Source organism: Euphorbia lathyris, chromosome 1 (genome assembly GCF_963576675.1).
Source record: "Euphorbia lathyris chromosome 1, ddEupLath1.1, whole genome shotgun sequence".
NCBI lineage: Eukaryota > Viridiplantae > Streptophyta > Magnoliopsida > Malpighiales > Euphorbiaceae > Euphorbia > Euphorbia lathyris.
This window is the reverse complement of record NC_088910.1, coordinates 23,614,069-23,629,658: the sequence shown is the minus strand read 5'-3', so window position 1 is coordinate 23,629,658 and position 15,590 is coordinate 23,614,069. Positions and strand designations below refer to the sequence as shown.

Here is a 15,590-nt window from a genome sequence, read left to right as displayed (position 1 = left end):
ATAAAGTCCGTTCTATTCGATAGATTTTTATGCAGCACTTTGGTAAATGAGCCGAAGTGGATTGATGCTGGTGTTTTCATTAAAACGTATTTAATCCAAAATCTTTACAAGGAAACTTTGTTGAACACTTAGGCAAATTATCATCTCGAAAGAGTTTTAATTTGATTAAAGGCAACTATCCCGAAAGGGTTTTGTCGCGTTCAAAGCCAATTAATTAGAGGTTCCGTCATTTATTTCATCTTTATAATTCGTACAAAGTTTAAAGTTGTTTCTTTGCTTAATGTAAACAAATATACCTGTTTACTTTTCTAAAGTACTAAAACGTTCCTGTTTTGCAAATTCAATCTTAAATCAGATATTTTCTAACATCTTCATATTCTAATCTAATTCTCATTCTAGCAATTTCAAAACCAAAACCGATTAAACGATTTTTCCATATTATAAACCTAAAAGTAAATTTAACTGATTATAAATAAGTTTTGTTTAAAAAAGCGTTCCCCGTGGGATCGATATCTTTTATTACTACAAGCGTATACCGTGCACTTGCGGAAATCGCTCAACATATTGTTCAGCAGCATGCCTTTCATATGCCTTTAGAACATGTGTACAGTCAGGTTTAGAATATAGTGCACTATGATCAGCTTTAGTTTCATTGTAACGAATCTTATCTAATGCCCTGTCAAATTGCTTGACAAATTCTAACAAATTCAATTTCTTGTTCAGGTATTGATTCAAAAAAGAATGCAAACCCTCACACCTAGATGTGGTTCTAGTTCCCCCCCAAAAAAACCCTCTAAGATATATCTCAGCCCACATCTTACGATCTACATACATACGTTGAATCCAAGAATTATTTTGTAGATTGTACTTTAAAACCAAAGATGACCATTTTTCTTCAAATTCTTGCAACTCCATATGAGTTACCATAACGTGTCCAAAATCATGATTGAAATCACTACCCTTCACCTCACCACTTGCATTTCTTTGAATATGCCAGCTACACAACCTATGAGTAAAACCAGTAAAAACCTCCCTAATAGCAGCACGCATAGCCGAATCCCCACCAGTAACAATAGAAAAAGGTTTTATTCCACTCATACAATCTAGAAAAGTACTTAACATCCAATTATAAGAGGATGCTTGCTCATCCTCTAACAACGCACATGCAAAAATAATTGATTGACAATGATTATTCACACCCACAAGTGTAACTATTGGGGTACAATAAACGTTCCTCCTATAACAAGCATCAAATGCAACCACATCACCGAAAACAGAATAATCAAGTCTACATATGGAATCTGACTAAAACAACTTACCCAACTGTCCATTTTCCTTAGTTGTGTACTTGAAATAAAATCCAGGGTCAATTTCCTTTTTGGCAAGAAAACCCAACGTTGTGAATGCGTCACCATTTTCTATCTCCATTCTCCTAGCAAAGTTCATATTGTTCTACATGTCTTTTGGTATAAATCCCAAATTTTGAAAACCGCCACTCTGATGTGCCAATAAATCAACAACACTAACATCATGCACTGCTTTAGCTTGTGCCATATCACCATCATCAATGCTTCTATGAGATTTCAAAAATTGAACATGATTAGATGGAACTAATTCATGGTTATGGAAAGGAACAAAGTTTCTAACCACCCATTTATCAATTTTACTATCCAACTTCACATGAAAGGAAGCGGTACATTCCTGTCGAACCAGACGATGCTTCCTTCTTTTATTCTATTGTGACTCATTAGTGCCAATAGTTTTCTTTGTTCCTTCCTTTTCACATACCCATTTTTTCATTCTTAACTGACCACTTTTATTTATCTGTGAATCACGTACTTGAAAGCTAAAACCGATTTGTTTGCTATAATCTCTATAAAAAGACTCGACTGCATCTAAAGAATCAAATACCTTTTTGGTAATTTCATCAACCTTTTGGTTTTCTATTCCTGGAAAAAAAAAGTACTTGCATTGCCAACAAAATTTTCTTGATTAGAATGAAAATCTCCAGTACGTTCTTCGCTATTGTGCATATTGTCAACAACCTAAATAAATTAACTAAGAAATTTTTAGCTAGTATTTTTCCTAAAGAGTTAAAGCAACAATAACTAAAACATGTATAAAAAAATAAAAACATTTCACAATATAATAGGAACACATATATCATTCTCGATGGCTTTACAATACTGTAAAGGTGTAGATTACATCAACAGAACCTCTACTATATTATGAGTAATCCACTGAATGTAAGCTTTCTACAATGGGAGAACTATAAAATTAAATGCCAAATGAGAGGTATACTATTGGGGAAAACTCTAAATAAGATTGCTCATAAGTAGCGTTCGATTCGATTCGAATCATACAATTGCAACTGACAGTAATTGTAATTGACTATAAATGTTATATTGTTTAGAAAATAGAAAGATTTATATACATAAATATAAATCACTAATCCTGATATAGATTTTTTTAATATACAAAAAGCTATCAACACTAATCTCCAACTCCAAATCTTCAGGTTTTGACTCACTTGTATCTACTATGGCAATAAAAAATTACATCTACCAATTTCCCCTTAAATAATTGACACAGAATCAACTCTTCACTATTGTCAAAGACTTTCAGGCTCACTGTTTCCAACATTTAAACCTTCCCTATCTCCAGGAATGAATCCAGGATTTTCAATTAGTGAGGCAAACTATACATTTAAAATAATAATTTTACAAAAAAAATCAAGAAATAACATTATCATTGTTAAAGGTCAGAAGCAACTATTTAGTGCGTGTAATGTATTTGTATATATAAAATTTTATTGTGAGGTGTTATTCCTTATTATTTTCTCAACGAGTTTCTCTTAATTGAATTCCACTGTTCTTGTTTCCCAACATGAAAATTAAGTAAAAAGCATTCAATTCAAATGAATTTCATCCATTCAAAATAACTCTAAAAAACATATTCATCCTAATTTAATTACCACAACCATGATCCATCAAGACACGAGCCAACACATTTAACCACTGAAATTACTCATTTCTTCAAATCAGCGAGTAGGAACAATCAAACTCAAGCAAAATCAAGAAAACAAGTTGTACAACAAACTTAGAATGAGTGATCCTTCTGCAAATTTTCTCCCTTTTCTGAATCGAATTGGTTGTGTTGTGCTCAAATGATTTCTTTAATTGCTCTACCCTATCACTTAAGATTAAATTAATTATCTGGGTTCTTTTGAATTTAGCTTAATTCCTTACCCCATCAAGGAATTAAGCTAAGTACTAAACTTCAAATCTTTAACTCATAAATAGCCCTTAACTGAGATGTGAAATTAAATGAGCATTTGCAAACTGAGAAATACTAAACTCCAAATCTTTAATCACCTATAGTTTACTTAATTTCCTTTTATTTTAGTAAATATGTGAAATTCGATTGATTTAAGATATTTTCCTTAGGTTTCTTCTTCGGTATTGAAACAAGGTAAGTTATTTCCCTTGTCAAGCTCTTCATTTATTTTATTTGTTTCTGTTCTTTTTAAATGAAACGACTTCGTTCTATATACTTATGGAAACAACGTCGTTTCATTTAGTTTTTTTTCTAAAAAAAGCAATTAATTAAAAACTAAATATCTCATCTTCAACCTTCCGCCCTCATCTGTGTTCGACGTCCGCAAGAAAAAAGCTTCTGGATCTTAAAAAATGGGGTCAAACATAACCTGGGAAAAAAATCCTAAAATTACAGTGGGCCCCACTGTAGATCCGTCCATACCTATCTCTCTGTCGAATCACATTTAAAAGATTAACCAGCCCCATTCAATAGTATCCTATCTCTCAGTTGAAATTGAAATGCTTCAACTTCTCATTGTTTCATTGGATTGCAATTATGAGGTCAAGAACCATTCAATAATAGATAAAATCAATTTCAACATTTAAACTCAATTTAAAAGAAGAACTTGCAAGCTTCAATAGTTAAACTCAAATTGATGAGAGGAATGGAAACAAAATTATTCATGTCAAGTCAATTTGATTAATGATACAACAAGTGATCGAAAAGTTCATTCACTCAAAATGGAGAGGAGAAAAAATTACATAACTCCAAATCGACTTAGATTATGTTTGCCTCGGTCAATAGTGAAGAGAACGACAGCAGTGAACCAGCAGTGGGATCTTGGTCTGAGGTTTGCGATTTCTCAGTAAGTTCGAACTTGGTGCTAGGAACAGCCAGCGATGAGAGGTTTGCGATTTCTCAAACACTGAAATAAGATTTGGGGTGAAATCATGTTGACAGGTTTTTTTGCAAATTAAATAAAGGCATAAAGCCCATTTGGACCTCTAAACTATATGGCCAAACTTAATTAACCCCTCATTCTATTCAAATCATCAATAAGGTCCCCAACTTTTCAAAAATCACCAATCAAGCACAAATTAACCGTATTAACTTCAGCTCTCCCTTATGTCCTTCTCTTCTTTCTATAAAACATGTGATATGAGTCTACATCTATCATCTTTCTCTAGTTCATATCGGTATGACTCATATCTTGATCCTGAATATACTTGAGGACAATTGTTGTTATCCATTCACTTCCGAAGCATTCAATCTGCTCACAACCACATCTTCTTCCATTTCATTACTTTCAACAAGAGTAACAATTTGGGTATGACCGTAAATTCTACATTCCTCTCATGGAAGTTGAATGTTTATATATTTGACAAAAATCTTGTGAATGATTTTATTTTGGTTTCAATTTCTCCAGTTTTGTACAACCCATTGAATTATTATTTGGCTGAAATTCTAGACAATGTGTTAAATGTGTAATCAACTTGGATTCTGATGTTATTATAACTGCTAGTGACATTCAAAAGCTAAAAAAGATTTCAATAATTGGATCAAAAATTATAACAGCATTAGAGTATTGTCAAGTAAAATTCATAAAGATATTTCACAGAAGAATTTTGGAGAGAGAATTTTGGAGAGTTTTTAAAATTGAAGGGAAAAAGCATTGTTACTTCAACACTGATGTGATGATTATAGAGTCGGAAAGATAAATAGTATACAAAAGAAGATAGATAAATGTTTACACATCAGAGTAATTTTATCCATAATTTCTAAAATTGTGCAGTTTTACCTTAACATTAGCAGTCAAATTTACGTAATCTTGTTACTGTATAAGAAAAAATCCAAAAACCTTGTGAAAAATAGCGTTTTACGTAAAACCTTTAAACTTTACGTAAATCTTTTTATTTTTATACATAATTTACGTAAAGTTGGAGTAAATTTACGTAATTTTGTTATTTTTGGAGAAAAATTCATAAACCATGTGAAAATTAGAGTTTTACATAAAATTTGAACTATTTTTAAATCTTTTATTTTTAGACATAATTCACGTAAAATTGGACTAAATTTACGTAACCTTCTTATTTGGGAGAAAAATTTATAAACCTCATGAAAAATAGAGTTTTACGTAAAACATTGGAATGTTCCGTAAATATTTTAGTTTTAGACATAATTTACGTAAAATTGGTTTAAATTTACATAACCTTGTTATTTTAGGAGTTAAAATCCACAAACTTTGTTGAAAATAGGGTCTTACGTAAAACCTTTAAACTTTACATAAATCTTTTATTTTTAGATATAATTTACGTAGAGTTTCACTAAATTTGCGTAACCTTTTTTTTAGGAGAAAAAAATTCACAAACCTTGTGAAAATAGAGTTTTACGTAAAACCTATGTATTTTAGGTAAATCTTTTATTTTTTGACATAAATTATGTAAAGTCGGACATAATTTACGTAACCTTGTTATTTTAGGAGAAAAAATCCACAAACCTTGTGAAAATTAGAGTTTTACGTAAAATCTTTGAACTTTACGTAAATCTTTTATTTTTAGATATAATTTACGTATAGTTTGACTAATTTACATAACCTATTTATTTTAGGATAAAAAATTCACAAACCTTGTGAAAATAGAGTTTTGCATAAAATCTATGAATTTTACGTAAGTCTTTTATTTTTAGACATAATTTACGTAAGGTTTGACTAAATTATTACGCAACCCTTTTACTTTATGAGAAAAATCCACAAACCTGGTGAAAATTAGAGTTTTATGTAAAATCTTTGAACTTTACTTAAATCTTTTATTTTTAGATATAATTTACGTATAGTTTGACTAATTTACGTAACCTATTTATTTTAGGAGAAAAAAATTCACAAACCTTGTGAAAATAGACTTTTACGTAAAATTTATGGATTTTACGTAAGTCTTTTATTTTTAGACATAATTTACGTAAGGTTTGACTAAATTATTATGTAACCTTTTTAATTTATGAAAAAAATCCACAAACCTTGTGAAAATTAGAGTTTTACGTAAAACTTTTGAACTTTGCGTAAATCTTTTATTTTTAGATATAATTTACGTATAGTTTGACTAAATTTACGTAACCTTTTTATTTTAGGAGAAAAAAGTTCACAAACCTTGTGAAAATAGATTTTACGTAAAACCTATGAATTTTACGTAAATCTTTTATTTTTTGACACAAATTACGTAAAGTTGGACATAATTTACGTAACCTTGTTATTTTAGGATGAAAATCCACAAATCTTATTAAAATTAGAGTTTTACGTAAAACCTTTGAACTTTACATAAATCTTTTATTTTTAAATATAATTTACATATAGTTTGACTAAATTTACATAACCTTTTTATTTTAGGAGAAAAAAATTCACAAACCTTATGAAAATAGAGTTTTACGTAAAACCTATGAATTTTACGTAAATCTTTTATTTTTAGACATAATTTACGTAAGGTTTGACTAAATTTACGTAACCCTTTTACTTTAGGAGAAAAATCAATAAACCTTGTTAAAATTAGAGTTTTACGTAAAACAGTTGAACTTTACGTAAATCTTTTATTTTTAAATATAATTTACGTATAGTTTAACTAAATTTACGTAACATTTTTATTTTAGGAGAAAAAAATCCACAAAACTTGTGAAAATAGATTTTACGTAAAACCTATGAATTTTACGTAAATCTTTTATTTTTTGACATAAATTACGTAAAGTTGGACATAATTTACGTAACCTTGTTATTTTAGGAGAAAAAATCCACAAACCTTGTGAAAATTAGAGTTTTACGTAAAATCTTTGAACTTTACGTAAATCTTTTATTTTTAGATATAATTTACGTATAGTTTGATTAATTTACGTAACCTATTTATTTTAGGAGAAAAAATTTCACAAACCTTGTGAAAATAGAGTTTTATGTAACATCTATGAATTTTATGTAAGTCTTTTATTTTTAGACATAATTTACGTAAGGTTTGACTAAATTATTACGTAACCCTTTTACTTTATGAGAAAAATCCACAAACCTTGTGAAAATTAGAGTTTTACGTAAAACTTTTAAACTTTACGTAAATCTTTTATTTTTAGATATAATTTACGTATAGTTTGACTAAATTTACGTAACATTTTTATTTTAGGAGAAAAAAATTCACAAACCTTGTGAAAATATATTTTACGTAAAACCTATGAATTTTACGTAAATCTTTTATTTTTAACATAAATTACGTAAAGTTGGACATAATTTACGTAACCTTGTTATTTTAGGATGAAAAATCTACAAACCTTGTGAAAATTAGAGGTTTACGTAAAACTTTTGAACTTTACGTAAATCTTTTATTTTTAAATATAATTTACGTATAGTTTGACTAAATTTACGCAACCTTTTTATTTTAGGAGAAAAAAATTCACAAACCTTGTGAAAATAGAATTTTACGTAAAACCTATGAATTTTACGTAAATCTTTTATTTTATCAGTCCCTATGTTAAATATCTAACATATGTTTAGTTCTCGTATTTTAATAATATATTGTTTAGTTCTTATTTTTTTATTTTGATTAATAGTTTTGTTACTTAAATTTTTAAATTATTGAACATAGTAGTCCCTCTATAAGGGACTAAACTGTTTGAATTGAGCTAAAATTAAGAACTGAATAGTGTATTATTAACACATCATGACTAAATAGTGATTAGGTTAAAATATAAGGACTCATATATTATTTACTTTGTAATTAATAATATTTTAAATTTCCATAATTAAATATTACCTATTATAGCAAGTTACTTTTTTTTTTATTAATTTTAATTAACATTATTTTTATTAACACATGTTCAATTACTATTGGATACTAAAACAAAGTATGACTACTTTATTTTCCATAAAATAGCTATAGAATTTACCTAAATTAAAATATTATATTATTACAAATTTAATTGTTTAGTTTTAATTAAAAACATATTAAATAACTATAATTTATGATGAATGTTATTTTTTATAATTATATAATATAATATTTTTTTTTGAAATGATATAATAATTTTATTTTGATATAAAATTTAATGAAAACATATCTGTATATTAACCAATCTGTATATTAACTAGTGGTATAATTAATTAGTGGTTGTATAAGTATAAATTTATCATTTATATAAAAAAATTGAATCGACAAATCAAGTAATTAATTTTGTCTAAGCTTTTATTTTTTAAAAATAGAAGGACCGGTGAAATATGAATGAATTTATAAATTACTTACCTATATTTTATAAACAGTAGTATATGATTTTTGCTCAAGAATTCTCGTTTGTTTTTTATTTTCACAGAAACATCGGTAGAACTCCAATCCAAACATGTCTTCTTCCAAACAGCTAAGCCCCGAAATGGCCTCTTTGACTTGTAGGTGGCCATCTATTTGTTTATTATCTTTCAATTTTTACCCCGGTTTACATATATGTTCTCGATCCTTTCGATCATTGTCAACCCTCTCAATTAGTACTCCTTCATGTTACTCATCATCAACATCATCCACGAATCACGCTTATCTCTGCCCAATAGGAGGAGCCGTGCGGTCTGCGGGCAGGGGCACTGGAACTACCTCCCTCAAACTATTCGATTCATATTCATGGAATTTGCCTCCTAATTTTTCATTTTCGCAAGTGAATTTTGGTGTTGTTTTTTCGCTATTCTTCTGTTAGCATAGTAAGCTAGTGACCTTCAGCACCGGAGGTACAGATCGATTTCTGCTGATACTTCTCAATTTCTTTGCGTTGAAGTTCTGGTGAGCGTTGTGTGGACTCTGTATCTTTATAGATTTTTCGACTCTTGTATATAATCTTTGGTTCCCTTACTGTTCACAATATTTGTATGTTGTTGATCCTGAGAATTCTGGGGCTTTGGTCAATTTATGCCTCTTATTGCCACTGAATTTGCTTGATTATCCACCAGAGATCTCAATTTTGCCTCGTGTATATATTAGACAACTCATTTCCTATTGCTAAAACTTTCGCCATTTTGTTGTCATTTGAGTTTTTTCTTCATACTTCAGAAACACTGTGATGTTGCTATTGGTTATACTACTATTTTGCAAATGTGTAGTGTCCATTTGAACTCCTACATTTTAATTTGATACAATTATTTGAATCATCCATTACTTTTTTTACTATCTTGGGATTTGATTCTTGCCTTCCCAAATTGCCGAGCCCCTTGCTGACTGATATATGTCAGCATATGTAAATTCTAGGCATCAATGTCAATAGTTTGTGGCTTGCCTCTTCTTGAGTGTGTCTATTGTATTGCCTGTACCCGCTGGGCATGGAAAAGATGTCTCCATTCTGCAGGTCACGACAGTGAGACATGGGGCCTTGCAACTGCTGAGGAATTTGAGCCTGTACCTCGCCTGTGCCGCTATATCCTAGCTGTTTATGAAGATGACCTCCGGCATCCTATATGGGAGCCCCCTGGAGGATATGGGATAAATCCAGATTGTGTAATTTTAAAAAAAACTTATGCAGATACTCATGGAAGGGCCCCTCCATATATACTGTATCTTGATCATGATCATTTTGATATAGTTCTTGCCATTAGGGGTCTTAATTTGGCAAAGGAGAGTGACTATGCACTCCTTTTGGATAATAAGCTGGGAAAAAAGAAAATTGATGGCGGGTATGTACACAATGGGCTATTGAAGGCTGCTGGGTGTGTTTTAGATGCTGAATCTGAGATTTTGAAAGAGTTGGTGAAGAAATATCCAAATTATACTTTGACTTTTGCGGGACATTCCCTTGGTTCTGGCGTGGCAGCAATGCTAACGTTGGTGGTAGTGCTAAGTCGGGATAAACTGGGAGATATTGAGAGGAAGAGGGTCAGGTGCTATGCTATTGCACCAGCAAGATGTATGTCCCTTAATTTGGCAGTCAGATATGCAGACGTTATTAATTCTGTTGTACTACAGGCAAGTTGTTAGATCTTTTATTTGCTGAATGTTTGACAATATCACCCTCGAGTCATCATCATCCTTTTCATAATTTTATGAATTGGTTCTACCTGTTCTACCCTTTTTGTATCTCTTCATTATTTAGGTTTTACCAATATTTTTCTTGTCTCAACCTCGGGCAAAAATGTTATCCCCTTGAACACTAGGATGCTCAGTAACTTTGAGACTTATTTTTCTGTGGCATGTTATGGTGGTTTCTCAAAATGTCAGTTATTCCTTATTGTTAATGATAACAAGTTGAAAATGTTTAGGATACTCACGGTGGAAGTCTTTAATAAAGATCTCATTGAAGAATTTTTCAATGAGTTGGCTATCTGTAGAGTTCCATGCTCATATCAATGCTAAAAAACTTTGGAAATCTATGGTTTTCATCTTAAGGGCATTGATGTAAGTTCTGGAGCTTAAAGAGTAGGAATTAGGATAGAACAGACATCCATCCTTTCAAGTAGTCTTAGTTAGGTAAAATGCATAAATGTTTTCCATTACTGTGGATGAAGCTTTGTATATGACATGGTTTCATCATGGAGAATAAGCTTTAATTCAAATATGTCCTCACTGAATGCACATTGATTATGTACTCTACTGACAGTTAGGCTTGATATATGCCACTGGTGCAGGATGATTTTCTACCACGGACAGCCACTCCCTTGGAAGACATTTTCAAGTCGCTTTTCTGGTAAATATATTTTCTATGAATTGAAGTTACTTTTACTGATGTGGTCGTTAAACTTTTCTGGATTTCTGAGGGAGTGAAGTTAAATCGCACTCGTAAATCTCTTAGATATGCAAATTCTTTAACAGTGTAAGATGCAGTTGAGGTATCTCCTTTTCTATAATATAAACTTCTGAGTCACAAGAGAGGAAATCTGAAATTGACCTTTTGCATATACAGGACTCGGTTGTAGTTGCCACTTGCCAAAAATCTGGTTTAGTGATTTTGTGATTGTTAACCATTGAGTATTTCACAGACTGAAGATTCCAATTTCTTTTGTCCTCGACTTGTATTTATGATGTTGGTTCCGGATATTGAACAGGCAACTTTTCTTTTGTTGAACAGTTTGCCATGCATACTATGTCTAAGGTGCATGAGGGATACATGTATACCTGAGGAGAAGATGCTAAAGGATCCGAGGAGGCTGTATGCTCCTGGCCGCCTCTATCACATTGTAGAGAGAAAGCCTTGCAGGTATAGATACACAATTCTGTCAAATATTAACTCAACTAAGCACGTGAATGTTCAAAGTTTTTTTTATTGAGTTAATGTCTTTCTATTAAGTTCTTTCAATGGAGAACATTGATTATGTAATCGAACATAGACATTGATTATATCTCCAGGTTTAAGAATTGTATGAAGTAATAACATTTTCTTATTGAACAAATTAAATGCCTGGGTGGTTTGGCAGTAAAGGGAAATACCTTTAAATTAATGAATATAAATCAGAGAGATCATAATTGCTTCATAGAACTGGAAGAGATCATCATTTAGATGGATATTTAAGTCAGTGTCAGTCCCAGCAAAATATTTACTTTCTATGAATTGAATGCATGAGAGGGCGAGCCTTGGCGCAACGGTAAAACGTTGTTGTCGTGTGACCAGAGGTCACGGGTTCGAGTCTTAGGAGCGGCCTCTTGCCAATTAAATTGGCAAGGGAAGGCTTGCCCCCAATACACCCTTGTGGTGGGACCCCTCCCCGGACCCTCGCTCAGCGGGGACGCGTAATGCGACAGGGCCGCCCTTTATGAATTGAATGCATGACTTCTGTTTGCAGAATGGGAAGATTCCCTCCGGTTGTGAGGACAGCAGTACCTGTAGATGGGAGGTTTGAGCACATAGTTCTATCTTGTAATGCCACTTCTGACCATGCCATCCTTTGGATAGAGAAAGAAGCCACAAGGGCCCTGGATGTAAGTTTTTTCCTTGTGCAACTTTAGTAATGTTTCATGGTTCAAGAAAGACTTTACTACGTGAGATAAAAAAAAAAAAAAAAAAATCAGCCCTAACATTTCTGCTTGTCAGATTAGAATGTTTATTTACAGTGTTGTGCATCGCCACTGAAAATTTGGTTACTCAGGATTATAATTCTACACTGGGTTCTGAAGTTCTAAGGGGAAGAAAATCTGCAATCCCAAATTCCCTGCCTCACACAAAATATTGTCTCCACTTAATTGAAATAATATATTGTGTGAGCCGGAAGGACCCACACAAGAAAAAGGGGGCTTTTTCATGTGAAGGACATGGAAGGGGACAGAGAATTTGGAACTTGGGAACAGATTTTCTTCCGTCTGTGTTAGGCCTTGTTCTTTATCACTTAATTTCAGTAACAATCAGTTCACTTCAGTTCAGTTCAGCTTTATCACTTAATTTCAGTAACAATCAGTTCACTTCAGTTCAGCATTCAGTATTCAGTTTCAGTATTCAGTAATTTATCCTTATTTATTATATTATAATTATTTATATACAATTTATTATAATAATTATTATTATTTAATTTATTATTATTTATTATTATTATTATTATTTATAGTTTATCATTATCTATAAATTAGATAAAAGTTAAGAAATGATAGTTTATTAAAGTATATATCGTTTAATAAAAAAATTAAAATTAAAGTATGCTTCTATATTTAAAAATTAGAAATTGCACTCAAATTTATCGAATTTATCAATGTTAGAGATACAATTGCACCATTTTAGATGTTAGGGGTAAAATTACCCATGACCCAAAACGTTAGGGATATTTTTACACTTTAACCCTTAATTAGAATAAAAAGTTAAGAGTTTGTATTCATATAAAAATTTGTATTTGATTTCATAGGCTTTAAATTATATGTAAATTTGTGTTTGTATGTAATTTGTATTTTTAATTTAAATTAGACTCATTTTTATTTAATTTTATAGGCTTTTATCGAGCCAAAATTTTATCAAGCCGAGCTTTTATTTGATATTCAATTTAGTTTTATCTTTAATAATATATTTATTTATTTATTATTGATATTATTAAATTTATTAGAACCATCATTATTATTATTATAAGTTTATTAATGTCCAATATTATCAATTAAATTATTTTAAAGTCTAATATCATCATTATTGTTTAGTTCGGTTCAGTTCGGTAGTATTCAGTTAAGTTCAGTAGTATTCAGTTAAATTCAGTTCAGTATTCAGTTCAATTCAGTTCAATTCAGTTCAGTTCAGTTTTTTTCAGCAATAAAGAACATGTCTTCTCTTCTTAGTCAGACATAAGCAAACTTGGAGGAGGGTGATCGAGAGTGATATGAGTTTACTGGGAATTGAGGAAAATATGGTAGTGGATAGGACGGAGTGGAGGGAGCGAATTTGTGTTGCTGACACGATTTGATTTCACGGTTTTATATGATAGTTCATGTTAGCCGACCCCGAATCATTTCGGGACTAAGGCTTTGTTGTTGTTGTTGTTGTTGTGTTAGTGGTCTTCTCTTCTTGGTCAGACATGGAATGTGGAGTGCAGAACTGAGTGCTAAGAATTTCTAGAGTCTGTTAGCCTTAAAAATTGCTTACTATTGGAGCATTATTTAATAAAAGTTGTCAAAAGTGACGTGGATGAGTAAGGAAATAAAATATTATATTTTAGTATGATGCGTTAAGTTTTTGGCAATTTTTAGAGCACCCTCTATTGGAGATGCGCTAATTGATCTTTTTGTCCATGGTTTGAGAATTTTTTTTGTTTACCCGTGTACTTTTTTAGCAGTAAAATTTGATGAACATGAATTGATTCTTTCTGAGTTGCAAATCTGTTTTCTCTTTATCTATTGATCTTATGTAATTGACATAATTTCTCAGTACTGAGAAAATAATTTTGTTCAGTCATTTGTCTTACTTTTGTGGCCATGCCCTTGCAAATGTGATTTTTCCTAAATCTCAAACCCATTCAACTGATATTTTAAGAGAGAAAATAGGACGGCATTTTCAGTAATTTTTGTGACAACTGATAATCAAACTTTCTTCTTTTTTTTGGAGACACATGCAGAATTGATACCAAAAGTAGCAGGTTTTACTTGTATGCATAATACTTCTTGAAAGTTGAAACTGCAGTTACTGTCAAGAATGCATTGAATTTCTTAGAAGTTTCATAAAGGACCCGAGTTTCAGTTAGTGAAGAGTGTTGAAGATAATTGCGAACTTCATTTATTTATCTAATGCATTTCTTATCTTGATTTCAGATAATGCTAGAGAACCAGCATATCATGGAGATTCCGGCAAAGCAAAGGATGGAGAGGCAGCAGACATTGGAAAGAGAACACACGGAAGAGTACAAGGCAGCTCTGCAGAGGGCGGTTACATTGTCTGTGCCACATGCATTTTCACCTTCTGAGTATGGAACTTTTAATGAGCAGGAGCAAGAAGATTCAAACAGATCGAGTGGGGAGTCTTCTTTTGGTTCTTCTAGGAAAAGCACGTCGAAAGAGAACTGGGATGAACTGATCGAGCGCCTTTTCGAAAAGGACAAGTCTGGTCAGATGGTGCTTAAGAAATCTCATAGGGATGATTGATTGATTTGTGTTGTGATGATGTTCAAGTAGATGTACATGGGGATAGCATGAAAAGTAGAGTGATTGTTTTTGGGGCAAAATAGATACTTTGATTCATATGATAATACTCCCCTTCAGATTAATATTCTTCCCTGATTAATTGCTTGATTGACATGTTTGTTCATGAAAGGGTTAATCTAGAGTTGAAAATACAGAGAAAATAAACAAATAAATTAGGTTGGATAAGGTGTCCCTTACATTTGGTAGAAAAAAATGATGCGGGCATTTGTGACACGAGATCCGGAGTCGGAGTAAGAGTGGGAGCCAAGTGAGATCAAGGAGAAAATCTTCCTCACACGGCGTGTCAGTCAAGTCACACACCGTGTGAGGCTGTTGCTGGAGTTGGGGAAAAACGGACTTATAACGAGTAACGGGTACCAAATACCTTGTGGGTATTCTCATACGAGTAGTCCTAGGGTGTGCATCGGTACAAAACGAACCGATCCGAAAAAACCAAATACCGAATGATCAAAATAATTGACACTGATATCAAACTAAATAATAGGTAAAACCGAATTAAAATTGAACCGAAATATACGGTTTGGTTCGGTTTAAACCGAACAAATTGAATTAAGTTAAAAATAAAAAATAAAAATCATTGTATTTTCTTATTAAATTTATCTCAACAACAACAAAAATTGAAATACTTTCAAAATATAGGGTTATTATCTCAATAATAATAATAAAAATAAACTTGTAAAA

General features: G+C 31.5%; 1 protein-coding gene across 1 annotated transcript; it reads left to right on the top strand.

Annotated features, from left to right (window-relative positions):
- The first annotated feature begins 8,648 nt into the window (after positions 1 to 8,648).
- LOC136225328 (uncharacterized) lies at positions 8,649 to 14,988 on the top strand. The gene is made up of 5 exons (XM_066013425.1): positions 8,649 to 10,277; positions 10,937 to 10,995; positions 11,377 to 11,505; positions 12,089 to 12,224; positions 14,520 to 14,988. Exons 1-5 carry the CDS (start codon positions 9,573 to 9,575, stop codon positions 14,847 to 14,849), a joined length of 1,359 nt encoding a protein of 452 aa, XP_065869497.1. The 5' UTR covers positions 8,649 to 9,572; the 3' UTR covers positions 14,850 to 14,988.
- Positions 14,989 to 15,590: the final 602 nt, after the last annotated feature.

What these genes read in the sequence shown, in the direction of transcription:
- LOC136225328 (XM_066013425.1), top strand. Translation starts at nt 9,573, where the DNA reads ATGTCAATAGTTTGTGGCTTGCCTCTTCTTGAGTGTGTCTATTGTATT. An exon ending in TTAATTCTGTTGTACTACAG is followed by an intron (nt 10,278 to 10,936) that starts GCAAGTTGTTAG and finishes CCACTGGTGCAG; the next exon opens with GATGATTTTCTACCACGGAC. An exon ending in AAGCCACAAGGGCCCTGGAT is followed by an intron (nt 12,225 to 14,519) that starts GTAAGTTTTTTC and finishes TCTTGATTTCAG; the next exon opens with ATAATGCTAGAGAACCAGCA.